Source organism: Sceloporus occidentalis, unplaced genomic scaffold (assembly GCF_023333645.1).
Source record: "Sceloporus occidentalis isolate IW3139 unplaced genomic scaffold, rSceOcc1.0.p SCAF_2, whole genome shotgun sequence".
In the NCBI taxonomy this organism is placed as follows: domain Eukaryota; kingdom Metazoa; phylum Chordata; class Lepidosauria; order Squamata; family Phrynosomatidae; genus Sceloporus; species Sceloporus occidentalis.
The window spans coordinates 49,257,501-49,282,689 of NW_028316982.1; the positions used below are offsets into that span (position 1 = coordinate 49,257,501).

Below are 25,189 nucleotides of genomic sequence, written 5' to 3' on the forward strand. Positions count from 1 at the left end.
ATTTGGAAATCTAAAAAGCCCAGGATTAAATTGATGTTACTCCAAGATGCAAGAGAAAGAGGAGGCCTTGCACTTCCAAATTTTAAATTATACTATTATGCCACCACTCTAGCCTGGACATTGGACTGGATAAGGCTAAAAAGGAATAAAATTATAAATTTGGAAGGTGCAGGTCTACTATATGGTCTTCGTGGATACCTTTTCTATGAAAAAGATAAAGTAAATAAAGAATTCAATAACCATCTTATAAGGAAATCTATTTATCATGTAAGGAAGAAAATAAAGAAAAGATGGTTTCTTAAAATTCCTTTGTGGGTCTCCATAAACGAAGCTCTTTTTAGAAACGAAAAACTGACATGCGAGAAATGGCCAACATATGATGATTTAACCGTATTTGAAAACAACCAAAGAAGAATCAAAACAGAAGAAGAGCTGTATAAGGAGGGATATAGTTGCAATTGGTTTTTGTATAGAAGAATAAAAGAAAGGTATAACCAAGATATGAAACTGAATGGAATAGGGAAAGGCGAAACAGAATTTGAAAGAATTATTACACCGGAAGGGACTCGAGAAATTTCTAAAATCCACCAACTATTACTGAAATAAGAATTGGAACAAGAAAATATAAAAAAATGCATGATAAAATGGGTGCAGGATCTTGGACAGAACATACAGCTTACTCAGTGGGAAAAGAATTAGACAAGAAGGATGAAATACACCAAAAATTACGCCATACAAGAAAATCTTGTCAAAATGCAATTTAGATGGTATTTAACACCGGAAACAATATCCAAAATGCCAAAGAATTGTCAAAAGAAATGTTGGAAGTGCAAGGAGGAAATTGGAACTATGATACATTGTTGGTGGAAATGTAAAAAGGTCAATCAGTTCTGGACAAAGATACATCAAAAGGTTCAAGAGATCCTAAAGAAGAGTGTCATAAAAGATCTGAAGATATTGAATATGGTCGAAGACAGCGATCTTGAAAGGAATAATAGGAAGTTATTATTCTACATGATCTGTGCAGCTAGGACTTTATTAGCCTCAATGTGGAAAACAGATCAGACCCCCGACGTGGACAGGTGGATAGTGAAGGTGTATGAATATATGGAAATGGACAAATTAACTTGTTGGATAAACAAACGACCACTAAGTAAATTCAAGAAGGACTGGGAACCATGGCTAAATTACCTGAAAGAAGTTGAAGGATCTTATTCCATTATCATTTATAATTGAATCAACTAGATGAAAACCACTTCACTTGTTACTAGAATATAATGATGTGTAATAAAATAAGATAAAGATAGTTAAAATAATCATAGTAAATATGAAAAGAAAATAGTGATGTAGAGAATTATACATATAAAGAACAAAGGAAAAGGGAAAATAGAATGAGGTATAGAAAATGACAAATTTTTTATGTGTTGAATCTCAATCTTGTTAGAAAGTAGAGGAAGGATAAAATAATTTGTTAAATATGCAATGTATCCTTCGCAATGTAATGTATTTTAATAAGTGAAAACTTAATGAAAATAATTTTTAAAAAAGATGAACAAACAAGATAAACGTAAAGGAGATTAGTTTGGTTACTTCTTGCTACTCATAGGCCCCATTCCCACTGGCCTATAATGTGGATCAGGATGCGAATCATGGGTGCATCGTTTCCATTTGAGCGCGCATTCGACCTGCATTTCTCCGATATCGTTCCCATTGGAATTTGAATCTGAATCGAATTATCCTGAAAAACCCAAATTATAGGTCGATAAACCGGTTTAAAAAAACAGCGGCTTTTTAGCGAGTTTTCCTGTGCCTCCTGAGTCTGATTCGGGGAATACGAATGGGAATGACAAGGGTGTCTGATTCAGGAACCTGGAGATGGGAGGAGCAGTGCTCAAGGGGCTGGCCTGGGGGTGTCACCCTCCTTGTTCTCTTTCTGCATCACCCGCGCCATTTTCTTCAGTTCACATAGCCTTTCCCCCAGTGGATTGGGAAGCAGGGTAAGACGATCACGCTACATTGAGCTCCAAATGCAGTAAACACATTACTCCTCCTGCAACCTCCCCCCTGCTCCACATTCATAGACCAATGTGTGAGGAGAGCCATTGAACACCATTTTTAACTATTATTATTATTATTATTATTATTATTATTATTATTATTTGCCTCTGCCTGAGCGCCTGAGCAGCAGATGGGCTTGATTGCCCCCTAGACAGCCCAGGGAGCAATGGGGCAGGCAAAGGGATTGGGGGTGATTAGAGGCTCCTTCTCTCTTTCCCAGAGGAACTATGGAAAGACACAGAAGAGCCTGGATGCCAGGGGATTTGAGGGGAATAGAGGCTCCTCTTCTCTCTTTCCTAGAGGGAGTCTGGGGAGACACAGAAGAGCCTAGGACCCAAAGGGATTTGGGGTAAATAAAGGCTCCCTTTTCCCTTTCCCGGAGGGGAAAAGCGCCTAAGCAGCTGATTGGCTGTGACCTCAAGCAGTTAAGCGCTTGATTGACAGCTGCTTTAAAAAAAAGAGGTTCCAGAAGGGCAATGGGAACGGGAAGCAAAATAACCCGCTTCAAATTACTACAGGGAAAATACCAATGCGAATGAAAACAGGGGTAAAAAAATGGGTCTGTTTGTACCTGTTTTTAATGGGAACGATGGGTCAGATTTGAGTCACAATTCGAGTCAGAATCGCAGGGAAATAAGCCGCTTTTTTTGCCCAGTGAGAATGGGCCCATAGTCAACAAGTCCTTGAATTATTAGTCTGGCAATCAAAGTTGCCTATAAAATTGTCCAATTTTTACAGTTGCATGCTACACAGAAACTTAGCCATCATCATCCAATAATTCTCAGCCATTCCTGACCGGAGTTTGGCAATTTTTTGTTTAACTACACCTCCCAGATTCCTACAGCTAGCGTGGCCAGTAACTTTGCAAGCTCTACTCAAGAATGACTTAGGCACATCAATTAATGTTATATCAGAAGCACTCCTCAATTTGACCCCTTTTGCCTCTTTCTAGCTTAGCTGGGATCCAGTTGTCCCATCATTCTCTTTCATGATTAAAACAGCAGATGCTGTACATCAGAAAGATTAACCGATTTGTTGTAGCTTATGTCAGGCCCACTTTAGCTGAAATGGTAAAATAAAATATTAATAACACAATCCAAAACATGTTTAGTTAGAAATTAATCATGTTTTATTCATTGGTACTTACTCCTTTGACAACAGTTTTAGACTTTAAGGGTGCCACAAGACATGCAACACAATAACAGGACCAATCCACTGAGAATGCCATTCTGTTCAGGAATTCTCACACTGTGAGGAGAGAAAAAGGATGACTGGCTAGCTTGACCCCCCGCCCCCTCCATCATGTCCTCTTCACTGTTCCTACCATTGACATATTGAAGGGAGAGCATCTACAATGCAGAGCCTGTTGTTCTTATGTAATGTACATGAGTACAGCAGGCTCCCTGTTGCAGACTTCTGCCCCCTAATATGTGGATGAATGGATGCAGACAGGAATGCAACATAGAAGGCATGGTTAGTTACCATCTCCCTTCTTTCCTTTATAGTAATGCAGCACCAGCCCTACCATTAGGCAGGGTTGAGTAGTAATCTCAAACACCAGATGTTAGGGGACAGCAGTCCCTTCACCTGTTCCTCCTGAGCCCATGAACATTCCCTTCAGTTGGAGGACAGGGCACTATTCTACCATTAATGCTGAAACAGGGTTGAACTGCCAGTCCACTTGGCTTTTTTATACTGAGAGAAGGCACCATCTTGCCATTGGTCTATTAGTCCAGCCCTACTTATCTCATGAGGAGATGGACACCTGAATTTGACTTTCACAATTAGAGGAAGAACTCTCAGACTACTTTCAATCTTGAATGAGTTAATTTGATATCCTATCCAATACCTGAATTTCAGGATAACTTATTAAATTTGGTATTCAGGCCCTGAGATATGGGTAATTCCTGTACTTATTTCATCAATGAGGTAATTTATATTGACTACAAAAGTATAACCTGGCTCATAATGTTCCTGAATGAGCGCATGGCTCAGATGGAATTTGAATATCCAACATCTAGATTAAATATGTTCAATGTTAATATATGTTACAGCAATGTTATATTCTACACATTGGCTAGCTGTAGAAACAGGCTTAGCTGAGGAGTCCAAAATTATTATCTTAGCTATTTAGGCTATGTATCTTGTGGCCAGGGTTAGGCCAAAGTTTTGAAGTGCTGCTGCTTTGATAGCACTAGGGGGCACTCAGTATCCATGAGTCAATCTCTACCTAGTCAGAAGACGCTTCTGTAATGATAATGAAGATTAAAACATGGGGGAAATATGTAAATGCAGTCCATTGTGGCACCAAGTAGGAGAGCATTGTAAGAATCCATATGGACATGAAATTACAAAATAATAGAATTCATAAAATTCATAGAGTGACAGGATGTAACCTGGATCAGACATTCTGAAGGTCCCAAATTGATAATTGTTTATCAGTTGGGGTGGACACAAAATTAAGCTTATTGCACAGGCCCTGGAACAGGCCTGTCGCATTACGAAAGGGAGCGGGATGGGAATGGGAGGCAGCATAGAACTCAGTTTACCGCACAGGAGAATGCTGCTGCCACTGCCGGAAGTTTCCATTCCAGATGCGTTCCCCAGGGGCCGATTTTTGGGAACGCTTTTAAACAGTTCCATTGGAACTGCTCACATTTGAATGATGTGATGGTAGGGCATTTGTATGGTAGGGATGCAGTTGCTCCATGGTTAAGATGCTGACTCTGACAATTGCAAGGTTGGCAGTTTGAGGTCCAAATGAATGAATGAGACAAATGCCACATGTCCCAGCTTCTGCCAACCCAGCAGTTTCAAAGCATGTAAAAGTGCAAGTAGATAAATAGGTACCACTTCGGTGGGAAGGTAACAGTATTCTGTGCAGCCATGCTGGCCACATGATCACAGAATTGTCTTTGATAACACTGGCTCTTCGGCTTAGTAACGGAGATGAGCACCTTCTCCTACAGTCAGACATGAGAAGTCGAAGGCTTTCATGGCCAGCAACTTTGTCACAGGGGAAACCTTTATCTTTTAGAGCACTGGGATGTGTGGGACTAACTATAGTTAAATTGTAGAAGTTAAAGTAGGTAAAAGGAGGAGAAGAATACCCCAATTGAATTGTCATTGGTGACCTAAAGATCTAGTTAAACTAAGCACTGTTGTTTAACTGGGAATTTGAAACAGTACTTGTAACAGATATGCTACTCATGACATGCATGTGGCTTTGAAATAAGATGACCATGGGACAAAGCACTTTGACTGACTTTCAGACACCCTTCAATTTCATTGGTCTGGAGTATTTTTTGCTGCCATTGCTGCCTCCTTATGGGAAGGGCTATGGCTTCCCTGAACAACACATGCTTTGTATGCATGCACTTCAGGAGTCATTCCTGATGGCTGTTCCCAGAGAGCTGCTTCACTGAATTCATATTAGGTTAGTCAGTGATTCTCAAACATTGGTTCTCCAGGTATTTTAGACTTTAGCCCGCATAATTCCTGACTTTTGGCCAAGCTGGCTGGTGCATCTGGGAAATGAAGCCCAAAACACCTGGAAGACCAAAAATTGGGAACCATTGGGTTAGACTGACAAATACTTTGACTTGCTAAAGGCAGTTTCTAATGTACTTAACAGTATACATATATTCCTACATCCCACACACTTTCCATTTCCTACCCGTCCTACTTTTTAGTTGTTTTGTGGCAGCAACAGTTGGGGAAAGGAAGTGTACATCCCAGATATCTTTCAGAGATACCTAAGTATTTCTTCCAAAATTTACATATGATGCTCTCTCAAGAGGCTACTGGTGTTATAGAAAGTTCACATGCATCAGTTGTGGTTAACAGTAAGATTCACTACTTTATGATTTTTATTAATGCTTCTGTACACACTCTGTCCTGATTTTTAACACCCATATGAAATCATATTTTGAACATATCTGGGGGAAAGTCTCAGTGTATGCATGTCAAATACTCTGTCTTCAGTTAGTTTTGTTGTCTGTTATTATATTGTAATACTGCCTACTTTCAGAGGCACCTTCACAACACAGTCTATTAGAAGCCCAGTTCTAAACCAGAATACCAGAAAAAGTAAGTTTTATATTAACCCCACCCTTTCTCATTCCCACTAAAACTGGTCCCGGATTGTACGCCATTCCTTGTAAAGTTCAGTTTGGCGGGGTGCAGACTGCCAAAAAGAGGCGCATCCTCGGCGCCTCTCTTTGCTGCACAGGAGTGCTGCTGCCTACAAATGGCAAAGAAGGAGCTGTAAAAAGTGGCTATTTAAGTGCCAGAGACAGCTTCATTATGTCGCAGCTGTGCAGCGCCGTTTGTAGGCGGCGCAGCTGCGATGTAATCATTGCGCGCCCCGTTTGTATAGCGCTGCGCAACTGTGGCATGCTGACGACGTGTTAGGGTTGCGGGCGTGTGCACGCGCCACCCCAAAGCAACCCTAGCACATCGTGGACACACTGCAAAGGGCCCATCTATACAGGGCCTTTATTTCTTACAATCAGGCTGCAACAGCCAGTCCTTTGCTACGCTCTCTTTTCCAACTTCCTTTAAACCATTTAGCTCTATTTGCTCGTTTGTATCACGTGGGTCACTTACCACTAAAGACAAAAAAAAATCAAATTAACTGTTTTTACTAGATAACTCATTTGCATGTCACAATATTGTTGTTTTTTAGAAGAGCCTTTGGTATTAAGGGGAATGGGAACACATTAACAATGGCTTATAACAGGCAGAGCATTTTTGTATATTTAATTCTCCCTCCTTGACCCACACTCCACCCCACCCCACCTTAAATTCATAAGATTCATTTTGCCTACTGATGTGTGGAATGTTTCTCTTAACTTTTGGGCTTGGTCTTTGAACTGATATAGTTTCAAAAATGGAAAAGCTGGCTATGGCACTCTATACTTACATATTAAGTTCTGACCTGATGAAATGTTAACTTGGAAAATCTTGGAATCCTCAAATGAAGTAAATGAATCTTGTTATGTAACCACTTTGGACTGTTGTGTATGTATCATCATCTTGCATATATAACATCCACTAGAGTGGAATAATATCAAATGTTGGAATTCACTGGTCCAAAGAGAGACTGCCTTTCCCACACACCACTCATCACCATTGGCTGCACTGAACAAGAGGTTTTTTCATTCTTTTTTTAAGAACCAGTGCAGGGGGCAGTGTGACAGTAATGTTTTACCCAAAAAATAAAATAAAATACACACTTTTTCAGTGTCTATGAGCCATTTTGAATATATGGATTAGATAGTTTGGCTGTATTGATTCACTTTGTGTTTACTTAATTTGTATGAAGATGGCTCGGTTATGTGTGAGCCACTGAATTTTCTATTTCCTCACATGCTAACCTCTACTTACATACTGTACGTTTCCTCCTATGCAGACAAAGTGCTCTACAGAGCTGATGATAGGTTTCCCAGTATCTTCAGACATGCTTGTTGTTACCACATGGAATGGCCCTCCTTCACCCCTACTCAACCTTTGATATCAACTAGATATTAAAATTGATGTTTGGCCACATAGCCACCGGAGGCACCCCAGTGTGCGGATAATAGCCTGCCAAAATAAGGAGATCTGGAAGACTTGACTTGGAAGCACTAGTGCATGCAGACAGAATAGGTCGAGACTAGAATCTGCAAAATCCCTTCACACAAGAATAAGATGTGGGGCAATACACTGGGTACTTGCCAGAAGGTTGGGAACAAAAGGGCACTTCCCTCTGGAGGTGACACCTCTTTGTGTGAGACATCTGAATTGATTTCCCTGCCATTTCCACAAACATCTGGCCATTCTTCCCCCTGGAATAATCCTCTCAAACGTCTAAGAAACTGCCTCGGGACATGTTTCACCCAGTAAATAAATTGGCAGCCCCAATTCAGTCTTGGTTGAGTTCAGATAGCCACCCTTTCCATTTTTCCCTTGACTCCTTGGCACACACAAGCACACCCAGGTCCAGGCTGCATGCTGAGCCTGATCTATCCACTGCACCCCCCAATCAGACCTTCATACCTGCATCTGGTAAAGTATCGCCCACTGCTAAGACCCTCTGAAATCGCTTTCACCTACCGCTTTTTACATTGTTAGTTCTTGTGTGCATGTGTTAGTGAGTGAGTGACTTAGTGCAAAAGTTTATTTCCCTTTCCTGTCATAAATAAAACTAAACTAATTTAGAATTTGCTCTCTGGAGTCCTTGGTTTGGAACAATTATGCATAAGCTAAAATCCCAGCTTTTTTTAAAATTCATATCTTTATTAGATATTAACCATTACAAATCTACACACAAACACTTAATATCAAATCATTACAAATATAGTCATCTCTGTTAATATGAAAATTTTAATTTTATCTTCTTTTCTTCTTTGTCTTCTTCACTTTCCAATCTTTTGTTTTTGTGTAGTTTTATTTGTACTATTACTGCTTCTTGCTAATATTACATACACTTTAGTTACTAATCAACATAAAATTATTTCTATATGCTTTACAAAATATTCCTTACTTCTTTATTTACCAATTACTCAAGGATAAGGAAATCTCAACAAATAAAGTGTATGACCAATTATTCTTTCTCCCCAGTATATTTACAAAAAAGAAAATACTCTCCAACTTTGATTTCTTTGAACATATTCTTTCCTTTGGCTCGTCTCTTATCCTCTTTTTATTATGTTAATTAGTAATATCGAACCAAGTCCCTATCAATACCCCATCTCTTTTCCCAATATTTCGTAATTTGCAACCAATCCTTTTCAATATTCTCATCTTTCTTACCCATCATCTGTGAGAGCTTATCTAGCTCTTTAATCTCACTGATTTTTAATAACCAATCATCTATCTGCATATCCTCTTCTGCTTTCCACTTTTGGGCTGTCATCATCCTTGCCAACGTAATCAAATACGATATAATTTTCCATAATTTTTTTTCATCCTCAGTTTTTAGAAAGTACAGTGGAGCCTCCGCATACGCGGTCTTTTTATAGGCGGCTTTGAGCATAGGCACTCAAAGCCGCCGGCACGTGCGGGGCGGAAGGGGCGGCACGTCCCATTCAATTGAATGGGCACGCGCACCCGTTGCGCCTCGCGCGCCGCCACGCCGCCGCGCACGAGCCCCATTGGAAACAATGGGGCTCGAGCATAGGCGGATTTTTTTATATGCGGAGGGATCTGGAACGGATCCCCCGCGTATAATAAGGTTCCACTATATTTAACAAGTACACTTCTGGCTTTTTCTTAAATTTAATTCCATATATCTGTTGTATTATACTATGTATTTCATCCCAGAACTTGCTCACTTTTTCACACTTCCACCACTATGTGGATCATAGTACCTTTTTCTTTGTGACAATTCCAGCATGTATCCGTTTTCTTTTTAAAGATCTTTTTCATTCTTGCCGGAGTGTAGTACCACCTGTTACTAACTTTTAAGAAGTTTTCTTTTAAGTCTTGGGATCTAGTAAAGGTGTTAGTCCCTTTCCAGGCTTTCATTATCAATTCATCTATTTCTGTCAATTTCATCTCGATCTCCACTATCCTCTTTAAATCTCCTTTTTAATTGGAGATAGTTATACCAATTTATCTATTTTTTCTCTTTAATTAGTTCTTCTCTAGATTTTATAGATATTTCTTGTTTTTCATTTATCTTAATTATGTCTGAATATTTAAGCCAGTATTCCCCTGAATCCCATCTATTAGCAAAAGCCTCCTGAGTTGACAACCCAACCTGGAATTTTGTAGTAAAACATCAGTTTTATTTTTTTCCATGTCTTGAGCAACGCTCTGCGAATCGGATTGTTATTAAAATCTCTGGTCACACTCGATTTATTATACCATAGGTATACGTGCCACCCAGCTTTTAAAGAGTTACCTGAAGCCCTCTCACTGCTTCCTATTGAGATAAATTAATTCCCACTTTGAAGTCAATTGTGGGTGCTCTCCCTGGACCCCAGCATTTTGGGTAACATTGTCAATTTATTGTCCTGTGACAATTTCCCCCTGGCCAGCAGATTTCTAATGTTCTAAGCTGTTATCTATCCTGGACTGAGCTTGGTGGGCTAAGAGTAATGGTGCCCAATTCAAAAGAGTGCTGATTTAAAGGTGCTACAGCTAAGTGTACCAACATGTTAGGGGTCTTTACCCATAACCATGCTTTGTTTTTCCCTGTTGTTTCTTGATTGTAGAACACAGTTGCCAGCATCACCAGTGAGTTACGGACCTTTCAGGCACAGTTTGAGGATGCAATGGCTGCCCACCAGAAAGAGGTCAAGTGCTTGAATGAACATGTAAAGGAACTGGCAAGAGAGAAGGAGCTTGTAGGGAAGGAGGTATGTATGACCAGCTCTTCTGTCTATGAAGATGTCTGATTGTGCCTTAACTTGAATCAGTAGATTTATCTGTCTGTTGACTCACCATTTAACAATTGATTTGATTTCAAGCTCTAGACTGAAGACAAATAACAATGTTTTCGAGAGGTAAAGTAATATGAGTTTGACTTGTTGCAAAGACAGAAACCTAGCACAGGGATGAAGAATGTGTGTTGTTGGACTGCAGCTCCCAGCATCCTTCACCACTGGCTATTCTGGCTTTGGCTGGTGTGAGCTGTAGTTCAACAATTTCTGGAGGGCCATACATTCTGCACCACTGTCATAGCTTACAAAATCTCTGACTTGAGATGACAATGGGATAAAATTAAGGACATAGCAATGATGTTTCTATCATGCCACTTTCAGTACTCTGGAGTACTAGAGTGTGAGTGGATGAAAATGGCTTCCTGCAGAGTGTTGGAAGTAGCTGAGTTCCTCCCAAGATGGATGAGAATAGCCAACTGGGACTTCAGTCAATCAATGCCTATACATCATCTCCAGTAGTGGCCTGCTGTTGGTTGAATCAGAAGCAAAATTCATCACCAATCCTGCCATGTCCTTTCTTTATGATATCTATCTCTAGATGGTGACTTGTACAGTGGAAAAATATCTGAAGCTCTGGAAAACATCCCCAGGTGGTAACCCTCACCCACTGCCAGATGCTTTCAGGGCTCTAGTGCTCTACAAACAGAGAACAGCAGAACAAGAGAATGACCCCAGCCTGAAAAGACAGGGGTGGGGTGTGAGGGGGGAAATAGAAAATTAAAGGACATAAAAGAGGAAGAGAGAGTAATTTAACATGACACGCTGTTTATTTTGGCAAAAAATGGCCTCCTTTCAACAGAATTCAAAGTCCAGCCCCAGGAGGGACCACACAAGCAAGCAGAAGAGGGTTGTTTCAGAGGGCAAAAGGAATGGAAATGGGGCGAAGGGGGCGTGCATAGTCATAGATGGATATAGGATGGGCAGAAAAAGACTAGCACAGCATGGGACGGGACGGGAGGCAACAACAGCATATGAGAGAGTGCGTGGAGTGGGAGAGGACAGTTGTGGGACTAATATAACAAGCTGAGGGCAAAGAAACACAGAGAGAAATCCTCACAGGCGCCAGCATTGACCTACTTATCACCATGGGAACCATAACATTTTCACAGCCTTTTAACTTGAGGAAGTCAGGCTCATTGAACAGGTCTCCCTTCCTATACGTGCAGACACACTCACATAGGCTCTCATCTCAATGCACATACATACACTCACAAATAAGGCATGCCTGCAACAGATAAACACATAAATGTTTCCACTCGGTGGTATATGTCCTGTGCACTCATATGATGCAGGCTTCCTCACCAGAACTTAGAAGGGGGAACTGGTTACAATTCCCAGAATCCCTGGAGGATTTGGGCAGTTATAGTCCAAAAAAGTACCTTTTCCGAGTCCTAATTCTTAAGTGTATGCGCATATAAACAAAAACAAAAAATGAACCCTTGCAGTGTAGAAATAATTGCATGAATTCACATACATTTGCATGTGCATGTATAGGTTACACATCATTGTGACAATACCTACATATAATGATGATTCCTATCATTAAATGCATAGAAAGGAGGCTTAAAATGAGTAGGGAAAACACATTGTGGGCTCATTCCCACAGGCAGTTTAAATTGCTTCCTGATTTGCCCTTGCTCCATTTTGGAGAGCGATTCCAAAAGGTCCCTTGGTCCCACTATGAAAGGTTGTTTTTTTCCTTACCCCTCTGTAATCGCTTTTTTTGCCACGATTGTCATCTCCACTGGTAGCGCCAAATTGCCCCGACAGAAGGTTGGGGAGGACAGAGAGAAGGCCGGGGAGGATGGAGAGAAGGCTAGGGAGGACGGAGAGAAGGATGGGGGCAATTTTTTAAAAAAAAATTAAATTAATTGTAAAATCGATAGATTGGTCAAGCAACTACTTGCAAGTAGTTCCTTGACCAATCTATCAATTTTGCAATTAATTTTATTTTTTAAAAAAACCAAAAAGGCAGCAATAGGGGGTGACATCTCTGTGGAGGTGTTGTACACATCCCTCTGCCATTTGTCCCTCCCCTCAGAATGAATCGATTCTGATCTGGGATTCCCACTTATTAGACACACTTCAGAACAGATTCTTCTGAAAAGAACCTCTTTCAAACTACTCTCTGGAAAACCCGGGTTTTTTGCGTTTGCCCCGCTTTATCCCAACTGAAATTGATCCAATAAGGATCGGAATTGGTTTCAAGTGGGAACGAGGGTCATTTACCCCAATCTGCAATTCAGTGCAAATTGTAGTGGAAATGAGCCCTGTGTGTATGTGCCTTCAAGTCACCTGTCTAACTACCCTAAAGACATCAGAATATCAAGTACTGTAGACTATATTCCAGAGCAAGGAACTAGCAAAACCACCTCTGAGTATTCTTTGCCTAAGAGACCCCTATGAAATTCAAGGAGCTGCCATACACTGACAGGCGACTTGAAGGAACATACACACAGTGTTTCCCCTGCTCATTTTAAGCCTCCTTTCTTTCCCACCCTAAAATACCCTTTTCCATATGTCCAGGACTCAGCTGGAGACTTGGCTGCCCAAGAATTATTTCAAAAGAGGCTGTTTATTAAAAAGAAAGAAAGAAAGAAAGAAAGAAAGAAAGAAAGAAAGAAAAACATTCTAGTCAAGATATAATTATAATAATCACATTAAGAGCTTTTCTGCAATGTTCCTGTAAACGAGAAAAGCTCAGCCCTTACACAGAGAGTGAGAGTGAGCCAGGAGAGGAGTGTGTGTGTGTTGTGGGGGGTGTTGTGTGCAATGTTTTCTTTTCCTTTCAGTCCCACCCCTGTTGCCCCCCTTCCCTTATCCCAGGGAATAAAAACAGTTTATTTTATGATGGATAGTCCTGTTCTTTGGTCACTGACCTTTCTTAGTAAATTTCTGTGGAGCTCAGCAGAAAATGCTGTGAGTGCGTTTGTGGATCCCATATGTGGGTGGGGGCTGGGAGAGAAGGGGGCTCACCCTAATCCTTCTCAAAAACAGAACAACAATAACAGAGAGCTGGTCGGAATAAGCCAGGCCAACAGGGAGGATCTGGACAATGTTAGAGCTTTATAGTAAAGAATTGGGAAAGAAAACTAGGAAGAAAAGAAATGGGGACTTGGGGATTTGTACAGAATTCTCTTGCCCAGCCCCAGCCCCAGTAATACACAGGGCACACAGATCAAGAGCAGGCTCAGCTTTTCCAGAAAGGCAGAATTAAACCACAGAGCACTGTTTTCTCCTGCATTTAAGACATCTCGTGCTACCAGCCCCGGATGTTAACTGGATTATCCCTGGAATTCTTTGTGCAGTTTCTGTGACACATCTGTATTGTGCCAGGATGCCGGCTTATACCCTCCAACATTTCACAGATAAAAACTGGTCATCACATGGTCAGGCAGCATCAGAGTGTGGTCAAGATGGCAGAAGTTATTAATGCGTAATCAAGCAAGCTAGGAGAGGCTGCAGCAGTTTGGTTTTGTCCTAATCTGTTGGAAAGATTCCATTCTCTCTTCTCCCCCATAGAGTGAATTGAGTGAACTCAATTTGCAGCAACTGAAGTAAGCTGAAGACAGAAGGTGAAAGTTGAAGGAAGAGAAAAAAAACCAGGGGCAATTCAAAGCAACTGAAAAAGTGGAACAACAGAGATTAATGGGGATTGTCCCTGCCAATCCCTGCAGTAGCTATATGTGCCATTCTGTGGGTTTGGACAAGTTTCTGACCTTCTCTAAGGCAGCTCACTCAAATTCAGATATGAACCTTCCTTTTAGTCTGAGTCTACTATTCAACTGTTATCCTTTCTCCCAGAGAACATTTTTCCCGCTCTTTTCCTGCTGAAGATTTCCCTTGTTAGTTCCCATGCCAAACTGGAAACCAGGTAGAAAAAGTTCACCATGTGAGCCAGTTGGAAGGGTCACATGTACAGGAGAGAAAAGCAAGGAAATGTTTCAAGGACGCAGCAACTTGGCATCACTAGCCAAGCATGAATTTAATTCAGATGTCCACTTCTTCAACATTTTTTTTTTAAATTATGTTGCTAGGTGTTAGCAGAAACATTTATTCCTCTCAAATGAATGCAACATGGAGTGCATAAGCACTGGTTTTAGTCATGTCTATTCATGTTCCTGCACAGTTTCAGCACATACGCTGCAGATCAGATGGGGTTTGAAAAATAAAGGTGACACTCCTAATATAGACATGCAGTTAAAAGTGGGTAATGTTTTTTCCTGTTATCCACAGAATAACAGGTCTTAAGGTCGTAAGGAGATCTTAAGATCGCTTCAAGACAGGGGTTGCTGCCATTGCTGATCTTCAAGAACTGAGTTCTTACAGGCTTCTTTCTCAGACATAATCTCCCCTCACTCATACATAACTTCATATTAAAATCCATGAGCATCCTCTATGCACACTTGCCATTGTGATTTCTTTTTTTGGAACAGGAAGCTTAATTGTACATTCATGTGTTCTCACGAGCAAAAGAGTTAGGATTAGCCCAAAGTTACATGACCAAAAGGAGCCTAACATGAAGACTCCTACAAGGAACAATGCAAAGCCTGGGAAAGCTGCTTTTATAAAGTACAGCTCCCACAATTCTCCAGCACCAGGGCTAAGGGAGTCTGAATTGTGGTCCAAAAAAGTTATTTTTCTAAGCTCTTGGAATATGCCATCATTACTTTAATTGTGCAGACGTTAAGATACAATCTTTATCATTCTTACATGAGATTAAATCCTACTGAAGTCAATGAGCTTATTTCTGTGTAAGCTCTAGGATTGTGCTATAGGTTTAGGGTTCCTGACTCATCAAAGCATGTATTTTACTTAAAGGCAGAACAACTAAAAGGACAGCTGCGGCTGGCAGAGGACACTCATTCAGATCTTCGGAAGGAACTAAGAGAGCTCCACCACATGCTCCAGGAAACTGAAGAGGTCCGTGCTCACCAACAAAAGGAGCTGCAGGAAATTCACAGGGCAATGGCAGATGAGAGCAGAGAAAAGGAAGCACTACAGAAGTCTAACACTGATCTCAGAACAGCGATCAAGAAAGCAGAGAATGAGAGGCACAGGTGGGTAGACATGGCACAGTGGCAAGCTGAGTAGACAAGTTACTAACCTAGATGCTGTGAGTTCACCATGTTTTAAGAAATCACCAGTAATAAATGGCATAAACACATGCAGTTTTTATAGCTTGCAGAGAATCAAGGAGGAGAAGGAGCAGAAGATTGCTGTTCTGGAGGAAGCAAAAGCTGCCATTGAGGGAGAAGTAAGAGAGCTCCGGGCAAATCTGCAGGAAGTGGACAAGTCTCGCATGGATGCTAGAAGGGAGTTACAGGAGCTGCGCAGACAGGTATTTGCATCCTTGATCAGTCACCATCTCTCTCTCTCTCAAACTCACACATGCACACATATCTCAGTTTTACAGACATAAATGTTGCAGTAGGAGACACTTGATATTACTAGATTTGGGCCTAAATCCAACTATTAGTCCAATTAGAGTAGACCTATTGAATCAATGGCACCTTGGTAAATCAATACATATTCAAATACCATTGCTTCAGTGATTTACTCTAATTGTGATTAACAACTGGATTTAAGTCATGAAAGTTTATATATTCAGAGTCTCCTACTATTGTTGAAGACATTGGCAAAACTCTAGTCCAGCAGAAGGAGTTATGTATCCTGTGGGCCAAATGTGTCCCTTGGCTGCTGTGGAATTCCACTACCACCTAAGCTTTTTTTAAAAAAAAAAAATGGCACAAAAAGGAGAATTGCCACTCCTGGAAGCTTTGGGGAGTGACTCTTGTTTTCAAAAACAAAAGACCTTGCTTTAGTGTGTGTGTGTGTGTGTGTGTGTGCACGCACACGCATGTGCATACATGCATATGCATTTTGAGAACGATCTCCTGGGTAGCTATTTTCAAAACGTAAAGTGAACCTCTGGTCATTTCTGATTCTGAAAAAAAAATTGCAATAATAGCATTTTGGAAGTGGATGTGCTCATAGCAGTTCTCCAGGAGAAGAGAAACAAAACTGGAGCTTGCCAGTTTTTTATACATTATAGTTATTATATAGTTATAATATACATTATGCTTATTTGTTATATGTTCCTTGAGCAAAGTGAACTGTGGCAGGGACGTAGCCAGGATTTAGGGAAGGGGGTTTCCAGACTAAGTGCCACCATTATAATGGGGCTTGGGCGTGGCAGTGCAGCGGTGCACACCATTCATTGTATCTAACGGAAGGGGTGTTTGAACCCCATGGACCCACCCCTTGGCTATGTCCCTGACTGTAGGAGATGTATACCTTACTTGTCTAATTTGACCCTTTCAAAGAGACTCCTGGTCTTATGCCTCTGTTTCTGAATGTCTCAAGCTCTTTGTTTCTCCTCTCAGACCATTGGTGTTCTTTTCCCTTTACCTGTGAGGGACAGAATGTCTCAAGTACTGTTGAGCCACAGATATTGATACACTACAGCTCCCATCATTCATCACCATTGGCTATGCTTGTTAGGACTGCTGGGATTGCAGTCCAACAACATTTGGAGGGCTGCACTTTGCCCATGCCACCTCAATAGATTGTGCAACATTCCTGGTTTCTTTCATTTGGTAGCTCTCTACTGGTAAACTATTAGTCTAAGATTAAGGATGTGATATGTTCAGAGTCTACATGTGAACTGGGTTGAGACCATGCCCTGGAGAATGCTTTGGTTTGCAACTGTCCCTTCACAGGTAAAGGCTCTGGAGAGTGAGACCAGCAAGAGAGCCCAAGAAATCAGTGAACTACAGAATCGCTTAATCCAGGAAGAACAACAACAGCAGCAGTCCAGCAAAGGGGCACTGGAACTGAAGCAGCAGATTACTGGATTGGAGATTGCCCGTGATTCTGCTAACAAGGAGGTATAATTGTTGTTGTCATTGTTATATTTTTTTATATACCACCTTTTTCCCAGTTCAGGACTCAAGGCAGCTTGGAAAAACAATTAAAATTAAGAGCATACAGAAGTTAAAAAGCAGCTAAACCGGCATAAAAGTGAAACCAATAAAAACAAATTAAAACAACAAATAAAAGTCTATCACATTGTATAAGGCCTATCAATACCAAGAAAAAATATTAAAATGGATTATACAGGAGTCCATCGTTAAGCATCTTAATGACAATGCAATGATTAAGAGCCAACTTTGGTTTATCAAGGACAAATCCTGCCAAACTAAGCATATATCTTTTTTTTAAATATCGGGTCACTAGTAGATGGTGGGAATGCTATGGATGTCATTTATCTGGATTTCAGAAAAGCATTTGATAAGTTCCCCCATGATATTTTGATTAGCAAACTGACTAAATGTGGAATAGAGGGAAATATCATCAGATCCATAATTGGATCAAAGAGTTGTCATCAGTGACTATGCTTCAACTTGGAATGAGGTCTCAGATCAAGTGCCACAGGGCTCAGTTCTAGGGCTGACACTCTAGAAAGGTTGTATTTGTTATTTAGAAGTGTAAAAGGTAGAAGGCATCCTTATCAAATTTGCAGATGAGACAAACAGGGAGGGGTAAATAACACATCGGAAGATAGAAACAGAATTTAAAGCGATCTTGATAAAATAAAAAAACTGGGCTGAAATTAATAAATTGAAATTCAACAAAGACAAATGCAAAATTCTACATTCTACATTTACAAGATTTCTTTATATAATTCTTTATATAAGGCTTGTTCTGATTTATACACTCACACATATTTATCCATAATATACAAGCTGAACATAAGAATGGGAAACTGCCTTAATACTCCAAAACATAGATGGCTAGAAAACCCACAGTGCCACAAGATTGAAAAAGCATCTCTCTGGCCCAATTTTAAGACCCATGTTTAGTACAAACTGCTGGCTAAAGCCACAAGCCTCACCTGCACTGTTACCTTTCTCCAGTAGGAGCAAGAAAAGATGAAGAATCTCATGTCTGGCCACATACCTTCCTAGGCCATTCAAACACATTAAAGCACCATCAACAAAAAGTTTCTAGCTATTAGCCATTTATTGTAAGGTCTGTGTGAGATGTTGCCTTGGAATACCATTGTTGTTGTTGTTGTTGTTGAGACATGGCAACCCTGTGGATGAGACATTTCCAAACCTTCCTGTCCTCAATTGCTCTGTTCAGGTCCTGCAGACTCAGGCCTATGTCTTTGACTGAGTTTAACTATCTGGCCTCTGGTCGATCTCTCTTTCTATGCCCTCTACCTTTCCTGTCATCATTGTCTTTTCCAGTGATTCATGCCTTCTCATGATGTTGTCAAAGTACAATATGCCCTTTCCAATCCTGGTCTTCTTCTGATTTTTTTTTTTTACTGTAGTCACTGTTCAGATCAATATTTTATCCAAATTATGAGAACTTTTTGACGATTTTTATTTTTTCTTTATCTAAGATTTGCTGTGATCATTATTTTTGTTTTCTTGATATTTAAGCCTGTTTAAGACTTACAGAAGGGTTTTAAAAGCAAAGATAGCTATGCTGATCCATAAGAGGGTAAGAAACCTAAGTCTGCAGTTGCGTAACCCTGCAACCTTTTATGTGTAAACCTACCTTGGTGCTTTCTTCCTTGACCTTATTCAGTAATTTCACCGGTCTTTGTTGGTTTCTGCTAGTAGTATTGTGACGTCTTGCATATGTTAAGTTGTTTACGTTCCTTCTTCCAATATTTAGTCCTCTTGGCTCTGACTCTAAGCCTACTCTTTGTATGATATTTTCTGCATAGAGATTGAATAAATAGAGTGATAGGATGCAGCCTTGCCTGACCCCTTTTCTGATTGGGAACCATTCTGTTTCTCTGTATTCAATTATGATGGCAGCCTCTTGTCCTAAGTACAGGTTAAGTATCTGGACAATCAAATGTATTTATTAATTATGGTATTTATACCCTGCCCTTCAGCCCTAAAGGCTATCAGAATGGCTTGCAATGATTATTTTTAATCAGATGGTTCCCTGCCCTCAGGCTTACAATCTATAAAGACACAGCACAAAAGGAGAAGGGAATGGTGGTGGAGAAGGGGATCAGGTCGAGCATTTTTTCTCTCCTTCTGAGGCCTGGACCAAGGCAGATGGAGTGGAGGGAGGGTAGTGCCATTCCCATTTCTTTGAGGGCATTCCATAGCTTTTTGTAAGCTATGCTTCTAGACTTTAGGAAAGCTGATTTCAGTAAGCTTAGGGAAATACTGGTCAAGAATACTAAAAGAGAAGCAAGTTAAGGATGGGTGGGAGTTTCTCAAAAGGGAGATACTCAAGGCACAATTTAAAACTATTCCAGTGAGGAAGAAAAATGGGAGATGTCAAGAAACCAGGATAGATGACTAAAGAACTTTGAATGGAGCTAAGTTTTAAATGGGGCATGTATAAAAAATGGGGAAAGGGGGAAATCACTAAAGAGAAATCACTAATTTCAAGCAAATAGTGAGGGGTAAAGTCAGAAAAGCTAAAGCGCAGAATGAGCTCAGGCTTGCTAGTGAGGTTAAGAACAACAAAAAGGGCTATTTTGGGTATGTTCACAGCAAAAAGAAAAATAGAAGGAAATGATAGGGCTACTATGTGGAGAAGATGGTGAAATGCTAACAGGGGACAGAGAAAAGGCAGACTACTGAACACCTTCTTTGCTTCAGTTTTCTTTAAAAAGTTAAAAGGTGCTCAACCTGAAGAAAATGGGGCAGAGGATACAATAATGGAAATGCAACACAGAATAAGTAAAGAGGTAATACAGGAATACCTGGTTAATCTAAATGAATTTAAGGCTCCAGAACCAGATGAACTACATCCAAGAACTGGCAAATGTAATCTCAGAGCCATTGGCAATAATCTTTGAAAACTCCTGAAAAACAGAAATCCCAACAGACTGGAGATGGGCAAATGTCCCCATATTCAAAAAGGGAAAAAAAGAGGTAGCCAAAAATTTATCACCCAGTTAGTCTGACATCAATACCAGGAAAGATTCTAGAGCCGATCATTAAAGAGTCAGCTCACATTTAGAATGAAATGAAATTTGTTATTATGGTCGATGGCCAGCATAAAACATTATAAAACAGTACAATATTATACAATACCCCATAGCACATTTAGAATAAAATACCATAATCACAAAAAGTCAACATGGATTTCTGAGAAACAAGTCATGCCAGACTAATCTGATCTCTTATGATAAATTTACCAGTTTAGTAGATGAAGAGAATGCTGTAGATATATCATATCTTGATTTCAGTAAGGACTTTGACATGGTCTCCCAGGATATTCTTGCAAACAAGCTAGTAAAATGTGGACTGGACAGTGCAAGTGTTAGGTGGATTTGCAATTGGTTGACGAGCCAAACCCAAAGGGTGCTTAGCAATGGCTCTTCTTCATCCTGGAGAGAAGCAACCAGAGAAGTGCCACAGGGTTCTGTCCTGGGCCCAGTGCTATTCAACTTCTTTATCAATGCCTTGGATGAAAGAATAGGGGGCATGCTTATCAAATTTGCAGATGACAACAAATTAGGAGGAAAAGCTAATACCCCAGAGGACAGGATCAAAATTCAAAATGACCTTAATAGATTAGAAAGCTGGGCCAAAGCTAACAAAATGAATTTCAACACAGAGAAATGTAAGGTATTGCACTTAGGGTGAAAAATGAAATGCACAGATATAGGATGGGGGACACCTGGCTTAATGGGATGACATATGAAAGGGATCTAGGAGTCCCAGTAGGCCACAAATTGAACATGAGTCAACAATGTGCTATGGCAGCTAGAAAGGCCAATGTCACTCTAAGATGCATCAATAGAAGTACAGTGTATAGTTCAAGGGAAGTAATAGTGCTACAGTATTCTGCTTTGGAGAAGAGAAGGTTAAAAAGTGATATGAAAGCCCTGTTTAAATATTTGGAGGAGGTGTCATATTGAAGATGGAGCAAGCTTATTTTCTGCTGCTTCAGAGAATAGGGCACAGAACAAGGAATGCAAGCTACAGGAGAAGAGATTCCACCTCAACATTAGGAGGAACTCCTGACAGTAAGAGCTGTTCAACAGTGGAACACACTCCATCGGAGGGTGGTGGAGTCTCCTACTTTGGAGGTCTTTAAGCAGAGGCTGGATGGCCATCTGTCGGGCTCTGATTGTGAGTTCCTGCATGGCAGGTGATTGGACTGGATGACCCTTGTCTCTTCCAACTCTATGATTCTATGCAATCAAAGGCTTTGTTGTAGTCAATAAAACCTATAAAGCCCCATATGGCTCAGGTCCAGGCTATATGGCAAACTGCATCTCACTGTATGAGTCAACACAGACTCTGAGATCATCAGGAGCATCACAAGCATGGGTGATGGGGACATGAGAAACAGCCTTTTCTGTGGCTGCCTCTAGACTCTAGAACTCACTTCCCAAGGAGACTGGAATGGCCCCCTCTTTGTTGTCCTTCCACCTGCAAGCTAAGACCTTCCTGTTCAGACAGGCATTTAAAACAGGTTTTTAAAGAATGGGCTGGGCTGTTATATTGTTTTAAAGTGTTTTAAACACTTTAAACTTTTTAACTGTATTTTATTCTTTTAACATACAATCTGTTTTAATATTGTAATAATTTAAGTCTATTTTAATCTATCACTTTTGCATGTTTTTAATTGTACTGTTTTTTAATATTGTAAGCTGGTCTGAGACCCAGTTTTGGGGAAATGGTGGGATATAAAATAATAATAATAATAATAATAATAATAATAATAATACACATGTAGATTTTCTTTTGGAATTCTCTGGTGTCTCTGGGATTTCCCACTTCATATATGGTAGGAGTCTTTGGTGCAGAATTTTGAGCATGACTTCACTTGCATGATAAATCAGTGCAATGGTCCTATAGTTACTGTAGTCTTTTTTGTCTACTTTATTGTATATAGGAATGTATGTTGATCTCTTTCAATGTGTGGGCCATTGCTTTGTTTTCCATATTTCTTGGCAGATTTGAGTTAGAACTTTGCTTCTGCCTCTATAGACTGTAATAGTTCTGTAGGTACTGTATGTCATCTGTTACAGTTGATTTATTCTTCCCAATTGCTTTGAGTTGGGATTTCATTTCACTTTCCAAAATTTGGGGTTCATCTTTGTAAGTTTCTTCTTCCCATGCACCATTAATCCTTTCACATTTTTTATATAGCTCTTCTTTACCATACCTTACAGAAAGGTTTAAAAAGCAAGAAAGCAATGCTTGTTCATAAGAGGACAAGAAATCCAAATTTGCAATTGGGTAACACTGTGACCTTTTATTTCAGAGTGATAAAGAAACTGCGAAATGATAAATTTTTATATTTTTAGGAATTACAAAGAAGATCTCTGGTGTCATCTTCATTAGCCCATACCAGTTTTGTGTTTAGTTCCTCAGAAAAATGTAGGGATGGTATTTTTCTCAGGGTTGGAGTTAATTATGGGAGCGTTGCCACACGTTAGTGAGTTGTGGACCAGAGAGGTCAGGAGTGGGGTTAGACCAAAGTGAAAACTGGAAATGCTTTGATGTTGGAACTGTTGCAACTATGCTTCTTCAAATCATATTGCTGCATCAATTAAAGCAAACCTTTACTGGACTTTGAAGAAAGGAGCATAAGCTTACAGATGTCCGGTTTAGAGCACAGTTGAGCAAGATGGTGGAAAGAATATAATAGGATTTCTGGAGGGGGGGGCGTTAAATTGTACATTCAGGAAAAGGGATCCCAGTTCTAAAGGTGACTACAGGAGGACTGAATCTCCCCCCCCCCCCACCTCTACACATTTCAAATCAGAATCAATCTTCGTCTCATTGGGAGATTTAATCATGAACCTTACACTGTCTCATCTAGTTTGTCTTGAAGTGTGCAGCAGGGTAGCAATAGATGGGTAGGCATAAATTGTTTGGTAGATATTAGCACAAAGCTGTGCAGGTTCAGCCCAAGACATTTTGCTGCCTCTAGAAGTAGACAAAATGGCTCCTCTTCTCTTTTTGTACAGAAGCTCATCAGACTTGCAACTGAATTCTATTTCACCATGGAACAGCATCTTTCACCACACCTAGGGGGATTAGGATAGCTTAGGGGGCACTGCTTGGAACACATAACTCTGTCCTTTAGCAGAAATGCTGATAATGACCATAGACCAATAACTTTTTGATCCTTCACCACCCAACTTCTGCTGCCCTAAGTGAATGTCTCACTCTGCATGATGACAAGCCCCGCCTTTATGCATTTGTGTACACATACCGATGATAATGTCCATTACTAGAGGCCCTTAGGAGATGAATATGGGGAAAACAAGCACAGATACCCTTTCATGCAAGGCAGACTCTGTTCTCTTTCAGGTGTTGAACTTGCAGAAGAAACTATTTGCCACAGAGACAGAGGCTCAGCTCCGAGAGCAAGATTTCACACAGAGCCTTGCAGAGAGTCATGTAAAGGAGAAAAAGCTGAAGCAAGATCTCCATAACTTGGAAATGAAGCTTCAAGAAGCCAGCAGGACAAGCGAGAACCTCCAGATGTGCCTGAGCACCTTTGAGGGACGCACCCATGGCTTAGAAATAGAGTTAGCCAAAGCTGAAGCAGCTAAGAGGGAGGCTGAGCAGAAGTTAGTAGCACTGCATTCAGTCCTACGCCGCACTCTGGGGCTTGGCAGTCGGAGTCCATCACCACAAAGATCTTGCTCTCCAGTCAAAGGTCAGAAGGCTTCTAGCTGGAGCATCCTTAACAATACCATGAGCTAAGTTTTATTTAAATTGAGAGGGCAACTGTGGGGGTATTTTCATTCTCCCCTTGTGCAGTCATCCCAACATTCCTAACGTGACTGGAAGTAACATCACATCACTTCTGGTTTTGTTTCTGGTTTATTTTCATCCATTTAGGAGGGAGCTGGGGGTTGAGCAGGGGGAGCATGGAGGCAAAACTACTGTGTTTACTGGTGGTTTGGGCCACTCTGAAGTAAAATTTGGCTGAAAACATTCTTTTGAAAAAAATGGGGGTTTTGGAGACTACAGTTGCAGGGAGCTTCAAAATTACAAAATGGAATCCCACAGGCTGTGCTTTCCTCATACTTAATTTAAAGCAATAACCAGATCTTGGGGGAGAAATATCTTTGGAGGACCACAGCTCCCAGGAACCCACAGTTACTGGTCATGTGATAAGGGAATTCTGGGAGTTTTAGTCCAAAATTTAACTTTTCGAAGCCCTAGCCGTAAGCTAGAAAGTGGCCATTCTCCTATGACTGTTACAATGAAACAAGCTCTCATGAGTCTGTCAATAAAATACAGCTTATTATTTTTTTTAAAAAAAGTATTGATGTATTTATTATTTATTTTTTCTTTATTTATTTATGGTATTTATGCACTAAAGTCCTTCCCTCAGGCCTCAAGAAATCCAATTTGGCTTTCCCTGTTTGGCTTCTGAGAATTAAAATAATAATTGTAAGCCGTTCTGAGAGCCTTTAGGGCTGGAGGGCGGGGTATAAATACTGTAAATAAATAAAATAAATAATATTTCCACAGGAACCAGTGGCCGACAAACTCCTGCATCCCGCACCGGGTCTCCTGAGAGGAGCCGCTCACATTCTCCATTTCACCAAACTTCTCCTCTCAGAAGTGAGCAAGCCACAAATGACATTGACCCAGAAGTCGTTCGTGATGCTTTGAGAGACTTTCTCCAGGAGTTGCGGGACACTCAAAGAGAGAGGGTAAGCAAAGACATATCTAACA

The 25,189-nt window shown here is 40.5% G+C and overlaps 1 protein-coding gene across 8 annotated transcripts in view; it reads left to right on the forward strand.

Annotated features, from left to right (window-relative positions):
• Nucleotides 1-25,189, forward strand: part of CROCC2 (ciliary rootlet coiled-coil, rootletin family member 2) — a 137,693-nt gene that overhangs the window by 80,574 nt on the left and 31,930 nt on the right. For all 8 annotated transcript variants that reach the window (XM_089509291.1, XM_089509297.1, XM_089509295.1 and 5 more), the window contains 6 exons: nucleotides 10,260-10,403; nucleotides 15,309-15,547; nucleotides 15,669-15,828; nucleotides 17,210-17,377; nucleotides 23,807-24,158; nucleotides 24,983-25,167. In XM_089509291.1, coding sequence (XP_089365417.1) covers nucleotides 10,260-10,403; nucleotides 15,309-15,547; nucleotides 15,669-15,828; nucleotides 17,210-17,377; nucleotides 23,807-24,158; nucleotides 24,983-25,167 — 1,248 coding nt within the window. The remainder of the gene's footprint in view (nucleotides 1-10,259; nucleotides 10,404-15,308; nucleotides 15,548-15,668; nucleotides 15,829-17,209; nucleotides 17,378-23,806; nucleotides 24,159-24,982; nucleotides 25,168-25,189) is intronic.